This window comes from Lynx rufus, unplaced genomic scaffold, assembly GCF_022079265.1.
Source record: "Lynx rufus isolate CCGP_SWC_20201006 ecotype Redwood Valley unplaced genomic scaffold, mLynRuf1.p SCAF_34, whole genome shotgun sequence".
Taxonomy (NCBI): Eukaryota; Metazoa; Chordata; class Mammalia; order Carnivora; family Felidae; genus Lynx; species Lynx rufus.
Window position 1 is genome coordinate 3671189 of NW_025814850.1, and position 25801 is coordinate 3696989.

General features: G+C 36.6%; 2 protein-coding genes and 1 pseudogene across 6 annotated transcripts in view; all 3 read right to left on the minus strand.

The window, feature by feature from the left end:
* LOC124522178 (tRNA modification GTPase MnmE-like) overlaps positions 1–16916 on the minus strand; it is a 77419-nt gene extending 60503 nt beyond the window's left edge. For 2 of the 5 annotated variants that reach the window (XM_047093479.1, XM_047093477.1), the window contains exons 1-13: positions 16498–16916; positions 15013–15066; positions 14326–14430; positions 13454–13507; positions 11308–11361; positions 10295–10399; positions 7116–7169; positions 5890–5943; positions 5519–5620; positions 4953–5006; positions 4164–4268; positions 3086–3139; positions 1066–1164 (exon numbers count right to left, since the gene is read on the minus strand). In XM_047093479.1, the coding sequence (XP_046949435.1) occupies positions 1066–1164; positions 3086–3139; positions 4164–4268; positions 4953–5006; positions 5519–5620; positions 5890–5943; positions 7116–7169; positions 10295–10399; positions 11308–11361; positions 13454–13507; positions 14326–14430; positions 15013–15058 (886 nt within the window). In that variant the 5' untranslated portion in view covers positions 15059–15066; positions 16498–16916. Of the gene's footprint in view, positions 1–1065; positions 1165–3085; positions 3140–4163; positions 4269–4952; positions 5007–5518; positions 5621–5889; positions 5944–7115; positions 7170–10294; positions 10400–11307; positions 11362–11994; positions 12078–13453; positions 13508–14325; positions 14431–15012; positions 15067–16497 lie in introns of those variants that run through there. The other 3 variants (XM_047093478.1, XM_047093480.1, XM_047093481.1) reach the window with 3 other exon arrangements.
* The window catches only part of LOC124522185 (leucine-rich repeat-containing protein 37A2-like), a 334305-nt pseudogene that overhangs the window by 72975 nt on the left and 235529 nt on the right, over positions 1–25801 (minus strand).
* LOC124522177 (uncharacterized) overlaps positions 17066–25801 on the minus strand; it is a 130818-nt gene continuing 122082 nt past the window's right edge. Inside the window, exons 29-34 of the mRNA XM_047093476.1 lie at positions 22139–22192; positions 20625–20729; positions 19879–19932; positions 19016–19120; positions 18362–18415; positions 17066–17677 (exon numbers count right to left, since the gene is read on the minus strand). Coding sequence (XP_046949432.1) covers positions 17454–17677; positions 18362–18415; positions 19016–19120; positions 19879–19932; positions 20625–20729; positions 22139–22192 — 596 coding nt within the window. The 3' untranslated portion in view covers positions 17066–17453. The remainder of the gene's footprint in view (positions 17678–18361; positions 18416–19015; positions 19121–19878; positions 19933–20624; positions 20730–22138; positions 22193–25801) is intronic.

The following is a 25801-nucleotide window of genomic DNA, read 5'->3' on the forward strand; positions in this document are numbered from 1 at the left end:
TATAGCCTTCCAGAACTTTCTTATGTTTATAAAGTGTATTACATATATTTTTTAACAATTGTAATACTATACATATTTTTCTGTTAACTTTCTTTGTTATAGTGACCAGAAAAGAAAGCATCTCAATATCTATGAATAGAGAAATGAGGAATGGCTGAATAATTACATTTCATTTACATTTGTAAATAAAAAAGGCAGATGTTACCACTTTACACTGAGATTCCTCAGAATGTGCCAATCTACACAGGCTCCTCTTTACACGGGACATACTGCATTATCAAGATTTGACACATGGAGCTTTCTCCTGAAGGCACAGACAGGTGTGTGGCATTTCTAGGTTTTAGTTTTGAGAACCCTGTGTCAATGACAGGTGCACTTAGTGGCTGTCAAATCTTCATATTCTTTTATAAGCGAATAAGCCATCCGGCTCAATGGTCAGAACACAGAGAGGACTGTATTTGGCAGGTACACACAATGGCCTTGGCACTGAGGAGTGGAGCCTCTCATGGATGATGTTCTGCACCATGGTGTGAATGGCAGTGATATAAGGATCAGCGAAAAAAAACCCAAAAAAAACCACATTGCAGATCCTATTTTTGTAAAACCAGACAACAAAAATCCTTCCCCTTGTCACTAGCATCCACCCCTAGTCCAAGATGTATAAAGAAATAGATGAGAGGTTTTAAAGCCACAAAAATGAACAGCCTTTGGGGCACCTGGGTGGCTCAGTCGGTTGAGCATCAACTTCAGCTCAGGTCATGATCTCACGGCTCCTGGGCATCGGGCTCTGTGCTGACAGCTTGGAGCCTGGAACCTGCTTTGGGTTGTGTGTCTCCCTCTCTGCCCCTCCCCTACTCACATTCTGTCTGGCTCTCTCTCAAAAATAAATAAATGTTAAAAAAAAAAAAAACTAAAAAAAAAAACCAGCCTTTTTCCCCCCTGAGTTCTTCTGCAAGCTATTCAAATGCCTTCAGGCAACAAATAATTTAAACCTTGGAAACAGTCAAAATTAATCCTGCAAGCACAACATCTGTTTAAAATCACAGTGTTTTCTATAATGCTCACCACGCAGAAGATCCTTTAACAGATTCAGTTCCTTTTCTGTCAGCTTGACCTCCATGGCTTCTAAAACAGGATCCAGGTTATTTACATCAATCTTCCCTCCTTGAAAACATGAAAAGGAAAGAAAAAATGGAATGATTACAAAATATTTAGAAAAATTCATGAACGTATATTATTATCTTCAACCAACAGACATGAATGTTTTCCCCCTTTCCCCCAGTTTTATCTTATTTAAAAATTTTTTTTAATGTTTATTCATTTGTGAGAGAGAGAGAGACAGAGCATGAGCAGGGAAGGGGCAGAGAGAGGGAGACACAGAATCCGAAGCAGGCTCCAGGCTCTGAGCTGTCAGCACAGAGCCCGACGCGGGGCTCAAACTCACGAACTGCAAGATCATGACCTGAGCCGAAGTCCCTCGCTCAACCCCCGAGCCACCCAGGCGCCCCTCCCCCAGTTTTATTGAATAATTGACATATGACAGTGTATAAGGTTAAGGTGTACAATATATGCATATATATACACTGCAAAATGATTACCACAATAAGGTTAGTTAACACATCTGTCATCTCACAGCGTTACATTTTTGGTTGTGTGTATGGTGAGAACTTTTAAATTTACTCTTTTAGCAATTTCCAAAAATATGATAGTGTTGTTAATTATAGTCAGCGTGCCTTACGTTATATCTCCAGAACTTACTCCTCTTATAGCTGGAAGTTTGCATCCTTTTGACTACCTTCACCTATTCCTCTCCCCAACCCCCTGCCTCTGGCAGCTACCAATCAGGTCTCTGTTTCTATGAGTTTGGTTTTTTAGATTCCACCCATAGGAGGTATCACATAGTATTTGTTTTCTTCTGTCTGACTTATTTCACTTAGCATAATGCCCTCAAGTTTCATCCTTGTAAATGGCAGGCTTTCCTTCTTTTCTGCGGTCAAATAATATTCTATTATGTATTATGTATGTATATATATATATATATATATATATATATATATATATGTATATATATTCTATTTTCTTCACTCATCTGTCAAGAGACATGTTGTGTCTTTGTCTTGGGTATTGCAGATAATGCTGCAATGAACATGGGGGTGCAAATATCTCTTTAAGATAGTATAGTTGGTGCTGTTACATGAATATATGGCTAAAAGAGAATGACTTCACAATCTAGCATAACTGCTAAAATTTTCAAGCAAAGAACAAAACTACAATATATATGTACAGCTCTTTACAAGCTGAGTTACAATTTAAAGAGTTAAAAGCAGGGGCACCTGGGTGGCTCAGTTGGATGAGCGTCCAACCTCAGCTCAGGTCATGATCTCATGGTTTGTGAGTTCGAGCCCCACGTTGGGCTCTGTGCTGACAGCTCAGAGCCTGCAGCTTGCTTTTGGGTTCTGTGTCTCCCTCTCTCTCTGCTCCCTCCCGCCCCCACTCGCACTCTGTCTCTCTCGGTCTCTCTCTTAAAAATAAAAAAGCATTAAAAAATTAAAAAAAAATAAAGAGTTAAAAGCAGAGTTAGAATTAGAATTTGTTTCCTCAAACGTTAAACATACAGGCCCAGGAAAAAGTTAGGTGGGGCAGGGCTGAGCAAGTGTAACTAAAGAGCAATAACCAGTAATCTCCACCAAGAAGTAGAAATTATAGTCCTTTCCTAAACTCTTACTCTGAGATTGTTTTGTCTGCTTCTGCTCACATTTTGGAGTAAGTCCCAAACCTTCTTCCTTTCTCCTTCCCACCTTCCTCCCTTGCACACGCCTGCCTGCCTGCCTGCCTTCCTTCCTTCCTTTCTTCCTTCCTTCCCTCCTTCCTTTCCTTCCATCTTTATTTCTGTTCATATAATTGTTTCTTCAGAGAGAGCTTCAAAAACACAATGCAGTAGAGAACTTTTCATCTAAGATAAAGGATTACTACCAGCAAAAACATAGATGTGGTACAAGAAGCAAAATAAGGTGTTATATTCTAGTGATATAAATTTAATGCTTAAGGATATTTCATATGCCTCATCTTTGTGCTTCTTACTCACTTTTATTATACTTCACATCCTTCAGCAACCTGCTTTGAAACACCTTTCCGTGGGCTGTAAGAAAAAGTACAATGCAGATCTCCAGAAAACCAAAACATTACAAATTATATGATTGTAGAAAGATACATTTCAATGATTTGCTTTAAAAATGCATTTATTTTATAGTTATACGATGTGGACATTTAAAAATATAAATGTTTGTGGTGCCTGAGTGGCTCAGTCGGTTAAGGATCTGACTCTTGATTTGGGACCAGGTCATGATCTCCGTCATGAGACTGAACCCCATGTCAGGCTCTGTGCTGAGTGTGGAACCTGCTTGAGATTCTCTCGCTCTCTCTCGCTCTCTCTCTCTCTCTCTCTACCCCTGCCCTGCTCATGTGCTCTAGATAGATAGATAGATAGATAGATAGATAGATAGATAGATAGAGATAGATGTTTTCCACAGTGACAAACTTACCCATTCTTTGGAATTAGAGACATTTATTAAACTCTCCCATGGTGCAATTCTAAAAAATACATTAAAATATTTCTTCCTTTTTATTCTACTGATGTCCTCTTTCTCCTTCATTATGTTTCCTTGCTCTTATTGCAAAACTAATACCAATCTGAGAGGATAGTATTAGTCACTCAGATTACTATATGGCAATGTAGTGATGAATTTCAGATTGTGTTCCAAGAGGTAATGAAAGAATTTCTTTTCAAGTCAGAAGTACCTTTCTCTATTAATTTATGGCATTTTAAGACAAAACTGTACTACTAAAAGATTAAGAATGGCTCGCACTGGGGGCGCCTGGGTGGCGCAGTCGGTTAAGCGTCCGACTTCAGCCAGGTCACGATCTCGCGCTCCGGGAGTTCGAGCCCCGCGTCAGGCTCTGGGCTGATGGCTCAGAGCCTGGAGCCTGTTTCCGATTCTGTGTCTCCCTCTTTCTCTGCCCCTCCCCCGTTCATGCTCTGTCTCTCTCTGTCCCAAAAATACATAAACATTGAAAAAATAATTTAAAAAAAAGAATGGCTCGCACTGACCCATAAAGTCAGGTTCCCTGGAAGGTATGGTGGCATTTATGTGGCATTCACTTACCATCAAGGGGCAGTGTTTTCCTCAGTTGCTTGGCCTCCTTGTCTGTAAGCTCAATCCCCATGTCTTTTAGAGTATTTTGTAGGTCCCTGGAATCAACCTTTTCTCCTTTGAAAAGACAGAATAGTTACAGGTTAAACTATTAACGGACAATCTGATTATTTAACGTGATCTAAACATTTACTTTTGCTGCTCTAGTCCTTTCTCTGATACCAGAATGAAAAGGAAAGATCGAGTGAAAGATTTTCTAATAAAAAGAGTCAAATGCTAAATAAAAAATAGAATTTGTCCCTCGATATTAGCAAGTGGGATGTATCCCTAACACTGGGAATGATATCACATAGTACAGAAGCAAATCTGGTCATATAATTATCCAGAAATAAGGTCAAGAGACGGTTAGTATGATACAAGACACAATTAACAAAGTGTGACATATTTTACTTTACTTTGTTAAAACTATGTAATTAGCTGTTGGTAATGGACTTTTATTTCTACAGCTCCACCCTGCTTTTGCTGTGATCATCTAGGTTTGGGTGTATAAATAAGAGCCAGGCACTTTTACTGAAAAAAAGCATCAAAGAATATATGACTTACAATGAAGAAATAGTCCTTTTTACTTATAAACCCAGATAATGTTAGATTAAGATGTTGATCAGTAGATGCACATATTTATCAAAATGAATACTGAAAGTATGTGAATCTGTAAAGCAGTAGTAGAATTTTGAGAAAATGCTATTAAAATTTTTAGTGTAAATCACAATTTGTTGCAAATCATTTATAACAAATTCTTGCCTGTAAAAGCTTTCACTTCATCCTTCAAAGTTTTCAGAGCAACTGTATTATCAACTGTAACAAAAAAAACACATAACTTGAAGCTCATAAAATGATATAAAATAGCATAAGAACGCTCTCCTCCCCTTCAGATTATAACAGCATTTTGTTACTGGGCATTTTGTTATGCACTTTAAATAGCCATTCAACAAATATTTACTCAGAATATGCTTGAATATAGAACAGAAGAAAAGATTTAAAATATTAAAAATATACTTATTTAAAAAATGTAAATTTGACTTTCTATTTCATAAAATATCAACTCTTGAATTTGATAACAAACAGATGAGATTCAAAAGCGGCCATTTGGTAAAGGCAAACTTTGTTGTCCTCAGAACTTCGCAGACTCTTCTAGTGGCCATGCCACCTGTGTCCAAATACTACATTCTCAACTTCTTTGTCAGTGTTCTTGTCCCATCTACAATCTGGACCTCTTCTGCGTAAAAAGTTCCCTCGTTCCATTCCTTTCATTGCTAACGGTACATAACACCTAAAGCTCAAAATCCAATGGTATCTCACGTGCTCACCACTGACTGGCAGGTTTTCTTTCAGATCTTCAAGTTCCTGGTCTGTGAGCTTGATTCCCATGTCACCTAGAACGGTTTCCAGGTTTTTGATGTCAACTTTCCCTTAATCAGAAAGAGAAAGGCTCGTGAGGGAAATTTAGTGACTCTAAAAAAGTTATTTTTAGATTATTTTTTGAAGAGAGTAAGGGTCTTCCTACCAAGACTTGAAGCTAAAATTTTATTACCAAAACACGAATACCACAAAGCCCAACTCTGGACAAATATTTATAATAAGGAGTACAGTAACAGAATCAACATGGCATTTAAGGTTAATGGTAAAATATAGTTAGTGTTCCAATGGGAATTTAGGTTTATAGTGACTTTGTGCTCACCTGTAATAGCTTTCATTCCTTCCATCACGTCATGCAGATCAACATTCCCGTTTGCTACAGAAGTCCAAAAGAGACATGTAATCAATGACATGAGCTCAGAAAAAGATACACTTTGTTTATAGAGTATAATAAAGTCCAGCTAAATTTGTCTCACAACATAATTTTAATTGATACCCCTTTAAATCGAAGATCAAGATAAATAGATCCTGAATGCTATCTTTGGTACTCCCCATCAACTTGTAGGTCTCCTGACAATCCAGCAAGTTCCTCGTCTGTGAGCCCCATTCCCATATTTCCCAAACTAGTATGGAGGTAATTCTTTTTAATCTTCCCATCTTAGGAAAGAGACAGTAAAGCAACATTTGAAAAAAAAAAGTTGTATAATAGTAAAATTTAAAAATGTTTTTTAGGAAAACTATTATTAACTTTAATGACCACATATTATTAAAACAAAAGAAACAAAAGATAAAATACATTTCATGCCTCTGTTATTATTACACTTTGACAAGGCTGAAATCCCAAATAGGCTTTTCCACTTAAAGACTCAAATAGAAAGTCAATGGAGTCAGAACTGTATTTCCTTTAGTCTATTCTTGTGGACAAGCCTACAAAGTAAGACAAGGTTAAGGTGCTGGAACAAACAGAACTGCAGACCACTAACTTAATTACTCTGCATAAAAAGTAGGGTTCTTTTTTGTTTACTGGCTTGACTTATTGGTGATTATTGTAGCTGACCATTGCTTTTCAATAACAACCAGGGTTTTTTGTTTGTTTTTGCCAGGGTTGGTTTTTCTTCTTGAGAAAAAGTTGAAAAAAATCTAAGAAGACAGTGGACTTCCTGCCAAGAGAAAGTGTATATTTTTTTTTTAATTTTTTTTTTCAACATTTATTTATTTTTGGGACAGAGAGAGAGACAGAGCATGAACGGGGGAGGGGCAGAGAGAGGGAGACACAGAATCGGAAACAGGCTCCAGGCTCCGAGCCATCAGCCCAGAGCCCGACGCGGGGCTCGAACTCACGGACCGCGAGATCGTGACCTGGCTGAAGTCGGACGCTTAACCGACTGCGCCACCCAGGCGCCCCGAGAAAGTGTATATTAACAGCAGGTAAGATGTAGTTACGCTGGGAGAATTATAAATAAAAGCTTATATAGGGCCAAGATTCATGCTTGGATGGTGTATCTGGAGACCTAGATAACATGCCTTATAATTTCGTTTTTTACTTACTTTTGAGAGACTTCATAGCCTTCAGTAGTCTATTACGATATAACTTTCCATTGGCTGTAAGAAAAGTCATAATTCATGTAATGGTAGAATGAATACGAGTTTCACAAAAATAGCATGAACTGAATAATTTCAGAAGCAGAAAATGCAGTCTTGTATCAACATACAAAAATCAACTGTATTGCTGCTATAGAGTTGCAACAAGCAAATGAAAAGAAAACTTAAGAAAGCAATTTCATTTACAAGAGCATGAAAAGCATAAAATGCCTAAGAATAATTTTAACAAAAGAAGTACAAAACTTATACTCTGGAGACTATAAACCATTACAGAAAGAGATTAAAGAAGACCTAAATAAATGAAAAGACATCCTATGTTTATGGATTGGAAGACGTAATACTGTGAATGTGACAATATTCCCTAAACTGATCCACGGAGTCAATACATTCTTATAAAAAATTCCAGCTGGTTTGTCTGCAGAAACTGATGAGCTGGTCCTAATATTCATATGATGAAGCTCAGGCTCCAAAAAGCAAAAGTAATCTTAAAAAGGAAAAAGAAGTAGGGGACTCACACTTTTCAGTTTAAAAACTACAAAGTGACAGTAATCAAGACAGGGAGGTACTGGCATAAAACTAGATATATACATTAATGGAACAGAATTTACAATCCAGAAATAAACCTTCCAATGTTTGGTCAGCTGATTTTTGACAAAGGTACTTGCACATTCAATGAAGAGAGAACAGTCTTTTTAATAAATGGTGCTGCGACAACTGGACAGTCACATGCAAAGAGAATATTCTTTTGGATCCCTATCTCACATTTTATACAAAAAGGAACTCAAAATGGATCAAAGACCTAATTGTAAGTGTTAAAACTATAAAAATGTTGAAAGAAAACATAACTGTAAATTTTCTTAACCTTAGATTAGACATTTTTTTAATATATGACACCCAAACACAAGCAACAAAAGAAAAAGTTATACCCTGGACATCATCAAAGTTAAAAATCTTTTGTGCATCAAGGAACACTGTCAAGAAAGTAAAAAGATAATTCACAGGACAGGAGAAAACTTTTGCAATCATGTATCTGATAAGGAACTTATATCTAGAAAATATAAGGGACTTGTATCTAGAATGTATAAAGAACTTCTACGATTCAATAATAAGAAGATAACCAAATTTAAAAACGGATGAGGGTTATGAGTGGATTTTTCTCCAAAGGAGGTATACGTTTAGCCAATATTCACATGAAAAGATGCTTAACACCATTAGCAATCAGGGTAATGCAAGTCGAAACCAGAATAAGATACCACCTCATACCCACTAGGATATTATCAAAGGACAGAAGTAACAAGTGCTGACCAGGATGTGGAGGAACTGGAACTCTGATACACCGCTGGTGGAAATGGAAAGTAATGCAGCCTCTTTGGAAAACAGCCTGCACTTCCTCAAAAGGTGAAACACAGAATTACCATATGACCCAGCAATTTCTCTCTTAGGTATATACCCAAGACAAATGAAAATATATATCCACGTAAAAACTTGTACATGAACGTTCATAGGAGAATTATTCATAATAGCTAAAATGTGGAAACAATCCAAATGCGCATCAACCAATGAATGGATAAATAAAATGTGTTATATCCATAGAATAGCCTATTATTCAGCAGCGAAAAGAAACAAAGTACAGTTGACTTTAGAAAAACAGAGGTTTGAACTGTGCAGGTCCATTTATACGTGGGTTTTTTTTTTTTATAGTATAGCACTGTAAATGTATTTTCTCTTCCTTATGATTTTCTTAAATTATTTTTTTAATGTTGATTTAGTTTTGAGAGAGAGCTGTCAGCACAGATCCTGATGCAGGGCTCGAACCCACAAACCGTGAGATCATGACCTGAGCTCAAGTCAGACGCTTAACTGACTGAGCCACCCAGGTGCCCCACCTTATGATTTTCTTATTAGCATTTTATTTTCTCTGGCTTACCTATTGTAAGAATAGGGTATATAATACATATAACAACAAAATGTATGTTAATTGACTTTATGTTATCAGTTAGGCTTCTGGTCATCAGTAAGCAATTAGTAGCTAAGTTTTTGGAGAGTCAAAAGTTATACACAGATTTTCGACTACACAGGGAGTCAGTGCTCTTAACCCGTGTTGTTCAAGCGTCAACTGTATTAATACATAACAGGACAGAGATAAACCTGGAAAACATTATGTTAAGTGAAACTAGTCACTACGGACCACATATTATATGATTCTATTTATGTGGAATATCCAGAATAGGGCAACTGATGGAGACAGAAAATAGATTAGTGGTTGCCCAGGGCTGAGGGAGATGGAGAAATTGGGAGGGGACTGTTAATAGGTATGGAATATCTTTCTGGGATAATAAAAATGTTCTAAAATTGACTGTTGTGATGAATGTGGTGAATACATTAGAATTCACTTCATTGTATGCTATATTGGGTTACTTGTACAATATGTGGATGATAATTCAGTAGTACCATTATAAATATTTCACTTACGGGGTGCCTGGATGACTCAGGTGGCTAAGCGTCTGACTTCGGCTCAGGTCGTGATCTCGCAGTTTGTGAGTTTGAGCCTCGCGTCAGGCTCTGTGCTGACAACTCAGAGTCTGGAGCCTGCTTCGGATTCTGTGTCTCCCTCTCTCTCTCTCTGCCCCTCCCCTGCTCGTGCTCTATCACTCTCTGTCTCTCAAAAATAAATAAACATTAAAAATTTTTTAAAAAATGTTTCACCTAAAATGTTCATCTTTATATAACAGTGAAATTAAGGAAGAGAAGGCTTTTTCAATATGATAAGCTGGTCCCCTTGAGTGGGCCTACTGTACTGTACAAATATCTCTTTCTTTTCTTTTTAATTCTGACTTTTATTTTTAATTTCTTCCATTGCTCGCTTATCTCTCTCTTTTTCCTTCTTATGGTATAAGCCCTGAAGGGTGACAGTAGACATTTGTTGGCTCTGATGGCAACTTACATCTGAGGAGTTGCTTGGCTTCTAAAATAAACTCTAAACGACACTTACTGTTTTAAGATGTAGCTTACATTTTAGTTTTTTAAAAATGTTCCATCATGTTTGAGAAGAAGTGAAAATTTTCATGCAGATCTGTAAAAATCTAATTTCCCTGGAAGCTCCCACAGACACTTGTATGACTCACCATCAATTGGCAGTATTTTCAGCAGCTTCTCTAGTTCCTCATCTGTGAGCTCAATTCCGAGATTTCCCAGAACATTTTTTAGCTCACTAGATTCAATCTTCTCACCTTTGAAAATAAGAAATTTGGTATACATCTTCATTTCAGATAGCAGTAATAATTTCTTTTTTTTTTTTTTAAGTTTTTAAATGTTTTATCACTTATTTTTGAGAGAGAGAGCGAGTGGGCGAGGGGCAGAGAGAGAGGGAGACACAGAATCTGAAGCAGGCTCCAGGCCCTGAGCTGTCAGCACAGAGCCTGATGCGGGGCTTGAACTCACAAGCTGCGAGATTATGACCTGAGCTGAAGTTGGACGATTAACCGACTGAGCCACCCAGGCACCTCCAGATAATAGTAATTATTTCTAATGAAAAAAGTTATTTTAGGATAATTAATACCATCTCCTTGTTTTCAGACTGAAAACTACAGTAATAAAAACAAACAAACATTTTCAACTACAGAATCAATGTAGATGATAGGTCAAATTTATTTTCTTAATGTGAACAAGAGAGTCTTCTAAAATCAGGACAGACTACTTTCAGAATGAAATTTGATCTATTAATTAGAAAAATAGATGCTTATATGAATTTTTCTTTGAAAAAGTATTTTAATTTAAAAAATAAGAATTCTATGATAAATACAATAAATTCATTACTTCCATCAATTTTAGGCTGCACTCTCTAATTTGCTGTGCCGTACTATACTGTGGTTATTAAACACTGGTGAAGTGAATTACATTATTGGCATAAACAACAGAGACTGTAGAATTTGAAAGCAAGAAATAGTATGGTAATTTCATTGCAAAATCAGATAATTTTATATCAATACATGTAACACTAGAAGCAAATATTTCATTAATAAATATAGAGAAATGTCAGAATTTACAAGTCAGTGATGAAGTACCAGGAAATATTAGCAAAAACCAAAATTTAATGTAGATAATTGGAATCCTAATTTTATAGTAACTTTTCAGTCACCTGTAAAATCTGTGATGTTTTCCATCAGTGTTTCTAGAGGAATTTTCTCATCAACTAGAAGAGAAGATAAAATCGCAGTATATTATAGATCCCATATATTATGGATCTCATATATTATATAGACTTCAAATATTACATTCTAGATATAATACAAAAGTTTGTGGGAAAACATGGGAAGAACTATAACAGTTGCACTTAACTATGTGTCAGGCCCCATCATAATTGCTAATATTTATTTAAACAAATATTTTTGAACACACTTTTTAGATTATTATTCTACTCCACTTTTATTCTAAGACAAACATGAATAACAAGAAAATTCTAAACATGAAAACCACGCAATCGCAATGGTGCAGTTTGGCCTATGATATCTCAAATTTATTTGTGTTAGGAAGGGGAAGTTACTTAGAAGTGAATGTGTCTAAAGAATCTGCATTCTTGTATTCAAAACTGGAAAGACTCAACTACTAAACATGATACTTACAGAGAACATAAAAGTCATACATATCACACATATAGAAAACTGGTTTAATTTTGACTTTGTTAACTGGATACTCATAAACTCAAATGACATTCTCTGTGTTTTAGTCATTGATATGGTGTCTCACACTGCTCTTGGGCCTTCCCTTCTCCCTATGAAAAAGGGCATTTCCTCGCCCCCCCCCCCCCAAGTTTCTTGTAACTAACCTCTCTCCGGGGTTAACTATCTGCAAGCTTTATCCCCAGGTTATTCAGAACAGTGCCCAGGTTGTTCATATTGACCTTCCCACCTAAGAAAAGTGACAGTCCATAAAGAATATTAAATGACTTCAAAAGAGAAGTTCTTACACTTTTTTGATACACATATCCCATTGTGAATTTCTTTTTTTTTTCAACGTTTTTTTATTTTTATTTTTTTTTTTTATTTTTGGGACAGAGAGAGACAGAGCATGAACGGGGGAGGGGTAGAGAGAGAGGGAGACACAGAATCGGAAACAGGCTCCAGGCTCCGAGCCATCAGCCCAGAGCCTGACGCGGGGCTCGAACTCATGGACCGCGAGATCGTGGCCTGGCTGAGTCGGACGCTTAACCGACCCCACTGTGCCACCCAGGCGCCCCCCCCCCCCCCGCCCATGGTGAATTTCTTAAGCAGTAGATCATTATTCACAAAATTTGCTTCGGACCAAACAGAAAATGTTTGCTGTAAAGTGAAAAAAATAAATTAATGTTCAACAATTTTAGCACAGAGACAAAATATTTTAAGCAGTCAATTACAAATTTAGAACTATGGCTACTTCCCTTGAGACTTGTCTTGGGGACCAGCCTACAGAAACACAAGGTTTTAAATGGCATTTAATACTGAAATTAGTTTGAGAATAAGGTACAGAAATATGGGCTCAGAGTACAGAAAAGTCTCTCAAGAAATGGATGAAAAAGGGAAGAAAGAGATTGAGTTGTGGCCAAAAAGGGGTGTGGAGAGTTCTAGTTTGCTTATTTTATAGGATGGTGTATGTTGAACATGTAAATGGGCTGAAGAGGTTGAAAATGGCCAGTGGGGCAAGGTCTTAAAAGATATGGGAGACAGTGGAGTCAAGGGCATCCTGGTAAGCTTTGAGGAGGAAGAGGCACTTCTCACTCATCCTTTATACTAACATGGGTGTGCTTAAAGATACCTGAATAGGGAGGGATTGAAGATGTAAAGCTGAGGGCTATCACTCTTGCCAGCCTCAATTTTCTTAATGAATTAAAAAAAAATCTGGTTGAAAAAATGGTGTTCAATGAATGCTTAGGGAATTCTGGTACTGGAGGCAAACATTATTTAGTTCTAAACAATAGTAGGTTGACTTTTGATGAATGAACTTCCAGTTTAGTTTTTTCTATTTATTACGTGCTCTGGATCACTGCTAATCATTTATATTTTTTCCCATGTAAACATGAAATTTGCTATTTCTCTTCCTGAAAATTTCGAAAATGACAAGAAAGTGTGGTGCTTTACTTCCAAGATAGAACATCAGATTCAACTGCTAAAATAAAGATTGAGGTCCAAAAAAGCATACATTTGCAATCAGTACATATGACAGATGGCAGCATTCAAATTCACATCTTGGAAACAGTATAAAATGAAGATCTCATATTCATTTGTATTCTTATTATGTTTCTCACTCACCTTTAAGGGACTTCACACCATCTAGCAACCTGTTCTTAAAGACCTTGTTATCATCTATAAAAAAGAACACAATTAAGGTCATAGAGAAATGATGTGGCTATTCACTAAAACTTTAGTAAAACTGAGAGTTTCATGATTTGCCCTAGAAACTTCCCTCATTAAAATAAAGTTTGAGAGAAAATTAGGGAAAGTTTATAATATGGCAAGTCTATCTAAAATTTAGCATAGAAGGCACTCTATAACATACACAGCGTTTTTGGAAAATATCACCTCTGACCTTTTATCCCCTTCTAGTCTAACACCACTTCTTTCCCTTGGTTGCTTCCCACAATTGCCTATACGTATCTAAAAAGGTAAGGGTAGCCTCAGAAATGTAGTCCCCTTGATGGCATGAGTCAGCATCATGGGGATGATTATTCCAAAACAGAGAGTTAAACTGCATAGAGGGAAATTTCCCTCTAGAATGAGTGAACATTTAAATTATTTTGTTTGGTATTTGTTTGTTTATTTACTGTTGCATCTTAGCAAATGGGGATAGTTTGAGTTTCTAAAAAAAAAAAAAAAAAGCTTAAGAGGAGACAAAACAAACACAGGGTAAAAAAGCCAGGCAAACCAAGAAACAGACTCCTAACTATAGGGAATAAACTGATGGTCACCAGAGGGGAAGATGGTGAGGGAAGGGTGACACAGGTGATGGGGATGAAGGAGGGCACTTGTGATGAGCACAGGGTGATGTGTGGATGTGTTGAATCACCAAATTGTACACCTGAAACTAGTATTACACTGTATGTTAACTAACTGGAATTTAAATTAAAAAATCTTTAAAAGCTTCAAAGAAGACTTTAAGGTCACATCAGTATATAAATGCCTACCATTGAAAGGCAGATTTTTCAGCAGCTTCAAACGTCCCTTATCTGTGAACTCTATTCCCATGTTTTTCAGAAGAGCTTTCATATCTTTGACGTCAACCTCCCCTCCTTAAAAAAATAGACATCATTACGTATACGAATTTAAAGGATCCTCTAATGACTCCAAACAGGGAAAATTAATCTATGGCTATGTAGATTAAATCGGTACAGAATAAAGAGCATAGGCCAATGAGACCTCTCCAAATATACTGACGATGACTTTCACAGAAAAAGAATTTGATCTCTAAGTGCTAATAAAAGAAGTCACAGTCACAATGACAATGGCAAGGCAACTCTGAACCCTGTGAGATTTACATTATGTATCTGCTATTCAATTGGAATATTATAAATTACTTATTCAAATAAATGTATAAAATAAGGTAAGATCTGTTAGTCTCATTTTTTGTCAGTTATCTGTAGTCTTTATCAAAATTTTACTTCATATATTATTTCACTAGTACAGAGTTTGGCCATTCTAAAAAAGAGAAGAGCAAAATATACAAATAAAAAATATACCAGAAAACAAATGAGTTGCTAGTAATTTAATGAACAAAGAAATAAATGCCATAACTAATATGGCAATTGAGGAATAATGATGAAATATAATTATTATAAATACTAAGTGTTTTAGATTCTTAATTTCTCTCTTACCTGTAGTAGCTTTTACTCCATCCATCACCTCTTTCAGACCAACCATTCCATTAGCTACAAGAAAAGGCACAATGAAAATAATGTCAGAAGCCCAGAAGACAAATTTAAGACATATATTTTAAGGAAACAATTCCATTAAAAATTCCTTACATCTTCATTTTACCTGAGACCATTTAGAAAATGCCTGGATCTCAGGGAGTTAAGATGATCTCCATTAATACAAAGGTCTCTTGTATACTAGAAACTGAATCAGAAAAAGTGTGCTCTTCCTAGTATTTTGGATGCCATTATAAGCCATAGCTGAAGATACTACTGGAGTTGGCCAGGTATTCTGGTAACTTTACCTCATGTACCCACAAACAGCTGAGGAAGGGACCACTAATCTAGCTTGGTATGTTCTAAGATTGCTTCCTGCAGGAGATGTGTGTGAACTACATTAATGTATCAGAGCAGTTGATATGAAATATGGAAGGATGGAAGAGACTTCACATGGAGGAGAAGTTGAGAAAAATGTCCAGGGACATCATGCTATGTGTGTGAAACTACAAGCAGCTCAACATGGCTTGAACAGTAGAAAAATGAGAGAAGATATGTCCACACAGGCAGATGGAGCTTGAAGGTCTCGTGCACTATGATAAAAATCTTTGAACACGTTTTTGAGTGAAGATTTCATTAGACAGGAGGATAGATAGAAGAATGGCGTGTTGACTTCTCTATAAATAGATTTTCATATCCCTAGTATTTTGCTTTCTTATTATTTAGACTATTAGAGTCCTGACAGCACCCTCTGCAGTTTTTGGTATATTTACGGAAAGGTGATGCTGTTTTAGGTTAATTGTAATGAAGATCCAAGATTTATTCTGACTTTAAAATTGGGCTCTCCTCCAAGTATCCATCAATAGATGAATGGATAAAGACGTAGCACATATGTGTGTGTGTGTGTGTGTGTGTGTGTGTGTGTGTGTGTGTGTGTGTGATGGAGTATTATTCAGCCTTAAAAAAGAATGGAATCTTGCCATTTGCAACAACATGGATGGAGCTAAAGAGTATAATGCTAAGAGAAATGTTAAAGACAAATACTATATGATTTCACTCATATGTGAAATTTAAGAAACAAAATGAGTAAACAAAGAAAAAAAAAAAAAAGAAGAGAGAGACAAACCAAGAAGTAGACTCTTAACTATAGAGAACAAACTGGTAGTTACCAGAGGGGAGGTGGGTGGGGAAATGGGTGAAACAGGTGATGGGGACGAAAGAGTATACTTATCACATATATATAGAATTGTTGATATATTGTATACCTGAAATAATATAATTTTCTATGTTAACTATATTGGAATTAAAATTAAAGACTTAAGTAAAAAAAATAAAATTGGGCTCTCCTCCAAGCTTTCTAACATGTATCTGTCAATTAAATCTATTTTCAAACATATCAGATATAAAAGAAAAATTTAAAAATGGCCTGAGGACATCTGTAGTGTTCACCATCAACTTGTAGATTTTTTGACAGCTTTGCAAGTTCCTCTTCCGTGAGCTCAAGTCCCAATTTTTTAAGGGTGTTGTCCAGGTTATTTACATGAACCTTTCCCCCTTAGGAAAGACAGAAGGTAGGAACATGAAAAAAAAGTGTATTATGCCAAAATTCTGCATGCATATCAACTTTCTATTTATTTACTTATTATGTTTGTTTGTTTAAGGTGAAGTGATTTTTTCGTGCATGGAGAAGGGGTGTACAGAGTTGAAAAAAAATGCAAGTTCCATATGGAACTTCCTACAAGATAAAATATACGCTGTTATCAGTTAAAATGTGGGTAGACTGCAAGAATCATAAATAAGGAATGATACCAAAGTGAGGAGCCAGGATTCATAATTGGAATAAAAGTGTCAAGTTGGGGAATGTCAGACAGTATGACTTTTAATTGGGTCTTACTCACCATTGAGAGATTTCACACCCTTTAGCAACCTGTTGTGATATACCTTTCCAGCAGCTGTAAGAAAAGCCATAATTCATGCAATGGGGAAATTAACATGAAATCACAAAAATGGTGTGAAATTAATAATTTAAATAAATAATTTCAAAAATAACATTTTAAGAAGAGTTGTCTCTAATTTTTAGTTTATTTCATCTAATATAATGAAGTTTGGAAACAGAAACCTCTCTCCTTGTGACAAACCTCTTTATTCCAGTACCTGAGGAAGTCTCCTTGCTCAAACATGAGTATAGGTTCCCTTTGCTTTTAAATTTCTGCTTCCCATCTTTATTTTTTTGTCATGGATCTCCAATCTTTCTTTTTTTTTTTTCTCTTCTCATGATATGAACAAATTAGTAGCTTGATAGGTAACAATATGTTTAGCTGTTAATGTCAACTCTTGTCTAAAGGATTATTTAACTTCCAATATAAATTCTAAGCGACAGTGACAGGTTGCTATATACTTAGAACTCAATTTAATATTTTTTCTTTTATACTTTTGGAGAAAAATAAATAGAAACAAAGTTGGAAATATTTACACAGACCTAAAGACCAACAAAAGACCTCCATGACACCTCTATCAATCTCACCGTCAATTGGCAGTGTTTTCAGTAGCTTCTCTTTTTCCTGATCTGTGAGCTCAATCCCCAGGCTTCCCAGGAAAATTTTCAGGTCATTAGAATCGACCTTCTCATCTTTTAAGAGAGGGAACAATAGACATATAAGCTTTTGGAACTCTGGTATTATATCAAGTTGTAAAATATGTTCTATGAAGTTTAATGATATCCTAATATCAAGATGAGGTGTTAGGCGAAGATGTTCTCAATTGCAGAACCCTTGAGCATATCTTATGGTAATAAAGCACATCTTTATGAGCATATCTTATGGTATCTTATGGTAATAAGATACCACATTTATTATAAATTAAAGACCATTTTTCCTAAAGCTGGAAAAAAACAACTTTCAGAGTAAAATCTGATGAGTGAATTAAGATAACGCAGATTCTTATATAAATTATTCTTCAAAAACATTTGCTTTGGTAAGAATTATTGATGATATCAGGAATACATTATCTTGATCATTTCTAAGCTTCACCATGCCATTTTCTATACATTTCTAGATATTTTTCATTTAAACATTTGTGACCCGAAGCATATTACTTGCACAAGTAACAGAAAACTTAGGATTTAAAATTGACATATAGTCTTGTATCCTAGTGGAGAAACTTTCCTAATGTCAATCCATCATTCATATATTTAAAAATAAAACATCAGAATTTATAAGATACCAGAAATACCACTGAAGAAAACTATAAACTATTATAAAGAAAACTATTATAAAGGACCGAAACCCTAGATTTACATCAACTTTTCATTTACCTGTAAAAGTTTGCAGTTCCTTCATTGGTGTTTTAGGAGAAGTCCTCCTATCAACTGCAGAAGAAAATTAAAGTCATAATGAGATATAAAAGACTCATGAAATATCGTGAAAAACAATGTGGGAGTAAATATAATAAATCCTAACTTACTATGTGCCAGGCATTATCTTAAGTACTTTATATATGCTTACTTAAGAACTATTTACTGAAGAATATCTTTCTAGGCTATTAATTTATTCAGTTTTCATTGTCTTCATTAATACTATAAAGAAAAGCCTAAACATAAAAACATGCCATTTCAAAAATATTAATTTTACTTATAGTTCTATACTATTTCAAAGCTATATGCATTAGTAATGGGAAGAAATTCAGAAGTACCGTCATCTAAGTGGCCTGCATATTTCTTTTTAAAATGTGGAAGACTGTCTTCTAGTGACCATAATATGGATAAAGAACATAAAAGACATTCATACAAAGGGCAATGTTTTCACGGTGACTTGGTAGCTGGCTGCTTATATGCTGTTTACATGCTTTGCCCATATTTATAGCTTCTTACTATCAGTGTAGATTACCATTCCTAAGGGCCCTTTCCCCCACAACCTTTATTGTCCAAGCTCTCCCAACACGGAACTATGGTATCTGGAAACTTGCTCACCATCACCAGGGAGATTTTGAGTCAGAGCCTCAAGTTCCTTATCTGAGAGCTTGATTCCCATATTATCCAGTATTGCGTTCAAGTCGTTGACATTGACTTTCCCATCTAAGGAAAGAGAGTCCATGAAGAAAATTATGTAACTTCAAAAAAGAGGTTCATAAACCTTTTAGAGACACATGCCCTGTTGTGAATTGCATGAGCTATATGCTAGTGTTCACAAAGATTACACATCATTTCGGGGGGGGGGTCATATATTCTCTAAAGCCTATTCACAGAACCCCCTTAGTAGTAAGGTTAATAATCCTTGTTCTAAAATGTGAAAAAAAAAACCACACCAATTTTAGAACAAGAGACTAAGGACCTTATTATGCCTATAGAGAAAGTCAACTATGACATTAGAATGAAGGTCACTTCTCGTGAGATTTGTCTTAGGGATCAGACTATAAAATACAAAGTTTTAAATACCATTGAATAAATGCTAAGTGAATTCTAGTTCTGGAGGCAAACATTTTTTACTGCTAAACAATAGGTTTTGATGACTGAATTCCCAGTTTAGTATTTATCTGCAGCTGATTAAATTCCCTGAATCAGTGCTAATCTTGTCTGTCACATTTTGCTATGCAAACTTGAAATCTGGTATTTTTTCTCTTGAAAAGTTTGGAAGAATCTTGAGAAAGTAGAAGGCTTTCTTCCTAGATATAAAGTAAAAGATCAGCAGCTAACGTGAAGCTTGATCTTCAGTGGGAGCATAAATTTGCAATCAGTATATATGATCAGTATAGCAGCAACCACTAATACCTTGGGAACAGTATAAAAGCAAGGATCCCATATTGGTCTGCACTCTCATTATGCTGCTCACGTACCTTTTAGAGACATCACAACTTCTAGCAACCTGTTTTGAAAGATCTTGTCATCATCTATAAGAAAAGGCAGAATTTAAGTCACAGAGAAATGTGGAAAATCACAGAGAAATTAGGAAAAATGACTTTTCGAGAGTTTTCTCTTATTTTAATAAAATTTGAGAGAACATTGGGTGAAATTTAGCACATCATGCACACCTCTGTTCTTCTTCCCAATCCTGCCTTTATTCACTTCCAATTATTAATCCTTTCTTCTTTCACAAATCCCAGTTTAACCTTTGTTTTTTCCTTTTTTGTTTTTCACTATTGATAAAAAGACCCATCGTAATGGAAATGCTGCTTCCTAATCTAAAAGTAAAACCACTTAGGGATTCATTTCAGGTATAAGTGGACATTCTAAAAAAATTTTTTTTTGAAATGGATTTTCTATTTTCTAGAACTTAGGAAATGGAGATAATTTTAGAGCTTCTCGCAGACACAGAAATCTAAAACTTCTTTTTGGGGACAGCTGGGTGGCGCAGTTAATTAAGCATCCAACTCTTGGTTTTGGCTCAGGTCATATCTCACGGGTTGTGAGATCGAGCTCTGAGTCCGGCTCTGTGCTGACAGTGCGGAGCCTGCTTGGGATTCTTTCGCTCTCCCTCTCTCTCTGCTCCTCCCTAACTCACACATGCTCTCACCCCCTCAATATGAATAAATAAACTTAAAAAAAACCTCTCTTTGAATACATCAATATTTAAAATGCTTACCCTTAAAAGGAAGAGTTTTCACCAGCTCCAAGCATTCTTTACCTTTGAGCTCGATCCCCATGTTTCCCAGAACAGCTTTAACGCTATTGACATCAACATTTTCTCCTTAATAAAAAGATTAAAACAATGACATACATGGAATTTAAGTACAATCAAATTATTGCAAATAATTAAACTAAATTTTGATGCTAAAACAATAGGATTATGAGCTGGGGAAAGTAATGATCACTGAGCTCTGTCCAAATACATGGAGATAATGTCACTTATGGAAACATAATTGGCTTTTTTTTTAAGTTTATTTATTTTTGAGACAGAGAGAGACAGAGCATGAATGGGGGAGGGGCAGAGAGAGAGGGAGACACAGAATCAGAAGCAGGCTCCAAGCTCTGAGCCATCAGCCCAGAGCCCGATGCAGGGCTCGAACTCACGGACCGTGATCATGACCTGAGCTGAAGTTGGACACTTAACCAACTGAGCCACCCAGGCGCCCCAGCTTTCTAAAGGCTAGTAAGAGATGGCACTCTCACTCTTAAATACTGAGAACAATACTCAGGGGTGATCGGGGTAGGGGAGAGGGGAAAGTGGGTGACGGGCATTGAAGAGGGCACCTCTTGGGATGAGCACTGGGTGTTGTATGGAAACCAATTTGACAATAAATTATACTTAATAAAAAAACAAGAGAGAGAGAGAGATGGAACTCTCAACGGCGGTCATGAGAATGTATCCATAGGAGTTCCAACTATGGAGAACATAATTAACCAAGGGCCCCATCTTCTGCTTTGAAATTAACCTGTGTTTTTTTGCACTAATGCCATACGTATCATTGGCACTGGCCAATCACAAGTGCAGCCAAGAAACTAGGGGAGCCCTGTTCCTGGAAGATACAGGTTGGTGATTTTAACTAGAGGATTCTTGAAAGCACTTTCTCCAGGCCCTCCTCAGACTGCATGACAATCTAGGATGCTTCCGCCCAAACATTTCTTCCTCTTTCCTTCACCTGGTGACAGATTTGCCCTGCAGTCTGACAGCCTCCCAGCCTTTCAGGCATCCTCCTTATTTTCTCTTACGCAGGCATTTCCCCTAATAATGTCCTGCCATGTTTAACCCTGCCCCGGCTTTTGCTTCTTGGGAGGCTTGGACTAACATACTCAAAATGACAATGACACAAAGTGGGGATTATAGATCTCTTTTGTCAATTTTCAAGCTGCAGATGGCTCATCTTCATAATTCTATTGACATGAAGAATGTATCACCTCTCCTTTAAGTAATTACCAGGGTCTTTTCCAAAGATTCATTTCACCTTTTATTGTACATTTTGGCTGTCTTAAAATAAGGAAAATGAAGTGTATTCACGAAGAATACATCAGAAAATTCTCCAATTTCTGGGCTACTGGTTATGAAAACCTTAAACAAATAGGAGGTAAAAATGATAGAATTAGCCTAGCAATTAAGGCATGAAGAAAAACAGTTCTGTAAAAATTAGGATCCTATGTTTACATTAACTTCTCAATCACCTGTGACAGCTTTCACTCCATCCATCACTTTACTCAGATCAACTTTTCCATTAGCTATGAAGAGAAGGGACAATTGAGACATGTAATCAATGTCATGAGCTCCAAAAAACATATACAAAGGACATACGTTGATGGAAAATTCCAGATAAATTCCATTAATATCATAATTTTACACACACTTATATTAAATCTCTGAATTTCAAGGATTTAAGCTGATCTATTTTTCCAGTGTTTCTGGATCATTGGTATTTATCAGCTCTCTGGTAGCACTTCAGGTACTGCTGTGAGCCATGAGTGCCATAGCTCATATAGGAACCACTAATTCAAACTAGAGTGTTAAATGAATACATCATAGAGTATGTAGTGCCTGGCAAGTTAAAATATCACATTTTAACTAAAGGAAAGGGGAATGCATAGAAAGAGTCTTCTACATGGAAGAGAGGCTGAGAAATATAAAGTAAAACCACACCTGGGTACAACATATACAACAGATACATATGCAGTGCATGGAGAATTATAGTCGGTTCAGCACTGCAGAAGAATGAAGTATGGATTTGAGAAAGGAAAGTTCATACAAGAGAGGTAGGTTGGACTCAGATTATTAAGGGATTTGTAAGTAATTTTAAGAAGCTTAGCCTTTATCTACTAGGTTATATAGAATCATTGAGTGGTTGGTTATAAGTTCAGGAATGGTATGGACCAATTTGCATGTTATTTTAATTTTCTTTAAATTATAATTAATTTGATTATTACAAAATTACATTTATATTGAAATAGAGAGAGAGTGATGTCATCAAGATGGTGACATAAGTTTTTCCTGACTTCAGTCCCCCTCACAAAAAAACCATCTTGCAAGTATCCACAGACAAGACACCCTTGTGAAAATCCCAGGATATGGTTGTGAGGCTGATGAATCTCCCTGAACCACAGAGACTGAGAAGGACCACATTAGAAGGGTAAGACAATCAGCTATGCTCTGACTGCACTGCCCCTCTCCCAGGCTAGTATAGTGCTGCACTGAGAGGGCTTCCCAGAGCTATGGTTTCTCTGGTGGGAAAAAGAGAGCCCAAGGTAGACATCCAGCTCCTCCAGAGTTGTGGGTTGCTTCCTGGAAGGCCCACCTGGGTCCTGTCCCATAGGTATTGGGGGGGAGGTATCCGTGGGTCTTAACCATTTGAGATCAGAATGAGATGGAGAAGGGAAACATGGCTTACATTAACCAGCACTTGGATCTTGGCAGATTGTTTCTCCTAGCAGCAGTGCCTGAGTAGATATCTGACACAGTGGTTTTGCCCATCTGCAGAGCCAAGATGGTGGTCCCTCTGGCCAGGGAACCATTCTGCTTGAGTTCGGTCCCCAGCCAATAAGCCTTTCTGGCCTTGGAGCCTCTTCTATCACCCCATCCAGATGAGGAAGCAAATTCATGGCTCCTGCCTATTGCTGAGTATAGATAGTCCTCTGTCATGCCTGACCAGAAAACCTATTGAGACCATCCCAGAGACTGTGTAGATTACCCTACAGCTCCTCTTACAGCAGTGCCTGAGTGAAGAGCCCACTCATTGGCTCTGCCTCTCTGCAGAACTGAGCTAGTGGCACTATCTGGCCAGGGATATTGATGGATACTCCTGCCTGACTCAGGTACCCAGCCAATAAGCCTTATCAGCAAAGGAGCCTATGATATAGAGACTGGGCTGGGAAGGAAATTCAAAGCCCTGACCAGGGATGAATATAGCTTCCAGCCTTATCTGACCAAGAAGCCTAACCAGAACACCTGGGAAGTTGCATAGTCCATCCTACAGATCTGGTTATAATGGTGCCTGAGCAGAGACCCCAAAATTGACAACCTAGAAGAAACGGATAAATTATTCCTAGAAACATACAACCTACTGAGATTGAATCATGAAGAAACAGAAAATCTGAAGAGACCAAAAACAAGTAAGGATATTGAGTCAATAATCAAAATCTTCTTCCCCAAAAGTCCAGGACAAATGGTTTTATTGCTGAATTTTTACCATTTAATGAAGAGTTAACACCAATCCTTCTCAAATTCTTCCCAAAAAATTTAAGAGGAGGGAACACTGCCAAACTCATTTACAAGGTAGCATTTACCCTGATACCAAAGCCAGACAAAGATACTACAAAAAAATTAAAACTATAGGCCAATGTCCCTGACGAATATAAATGCAAAAATTCTCAACAAAATTCTAGCAAACCAATCAATAGCACATTAAAAGGATCATAGAGTAGGGGCGCCTGGGTGGCGCAGTCGGTTAAGCGTCCGACTTCAGCCAGGTCACGATCTCGCGCTCCGTGAGTTCGAGCCCCGCGTCAGGCTCTGGGCTGATGGCTCAGAGCCTGGAGCCTGTTTCCGATTCTGTGTCTCCCTCTCTCTCTGCCCCTCCTCCGTTCATGCTCTGTCTCTCTCTGTCCCAAAAATAAATAAAACGTTGAAAAAATAAAAATAAATAAATAAATAAAAGGATCATAGAGCATGATTAAGTGGGATTCATCCCTAGGATGCAAAGATATTTCACCATGTGCAAATCAATAAATGTGACATACTGCATTAATAGAATGAAAGATAAAAATCACATGATCATCTCCATTGATGCAGAAAAAGCATATGACAAAATTCAACATCCATTCATGATAAAAGCTGTCACTAAATTAGGTATAGAAGGAAAGAATCTCAACATAATAAAGGCCATGTATGACAATACTCAATACTTAACATCATACTCTAACAGTGAAAGGTTGAAAGCTTTTCCTCTATAATCAGAAATAAGACAAGTGCTCACTCTTACCACTCCTATTCAGTATAGTACTAGAAGTGTTAGCTAGAACAATTAGGCAAGAAAAGAAATAAAAGTCACCAGAATCGGAAAGAAAGAAAGAAAGGAAGGAAGGAAGGAAGGAAGGAAGGAAGGAAGGAAGGAAGGAAGAAGAAAGAAAGAAAGAAAGGAAGAAAGAAAGAAAGAAAGAAAGAAAGAAGTAAAAGTGTGTTTATTTGCAGATGACATTATTTTAAGTATAGAAAATCCTAAAGACTCAACCAAAAAAAAAAAAAATAACTTGTTAAATTTAATGAATGAATTCAGTAAAGATGCAGGATACAAAATCAACATACAAAAAAATCAATGGTGTTTCTATATACTAACAATGAATTATCAGAAAAAGAAATGAAGAAAATAATCTCACTTACAACAGCATCACAAACTATAAAGTACTTAGGAGTAAATTTGGAAGAGACACAAATAGAAAGATATTCTGTGTTCATAGATTAGAAGAATTATTAACCTTAAAATGTCCACATTAAGGCAATGCCATCTATAGATTCAATGTAATTCTTAAGATTCCAATGGCATTTTTTACACATACATAAAACATAATCCTAAAATTCATTTGGAACCACAAAAGCTAAACCAATCCTCAAAAGAAGGGTAAAGCTGGAGGATCACAATTTTTTACTTCAAACTGTATTATAAAGCTATAGTAACCAAAACAGTATGGCACTGGCATAAAAACACACACTTGGACCAATGATGAGTTAGATACAAACTCATACATATATGGCCAACTTCTATTTGACACAGAAGCCAACAATATTCAAGCAAGCCTAGAATACTCAATGGAGAAAAGAGTGTCTTCATTAAATGGTGTTAG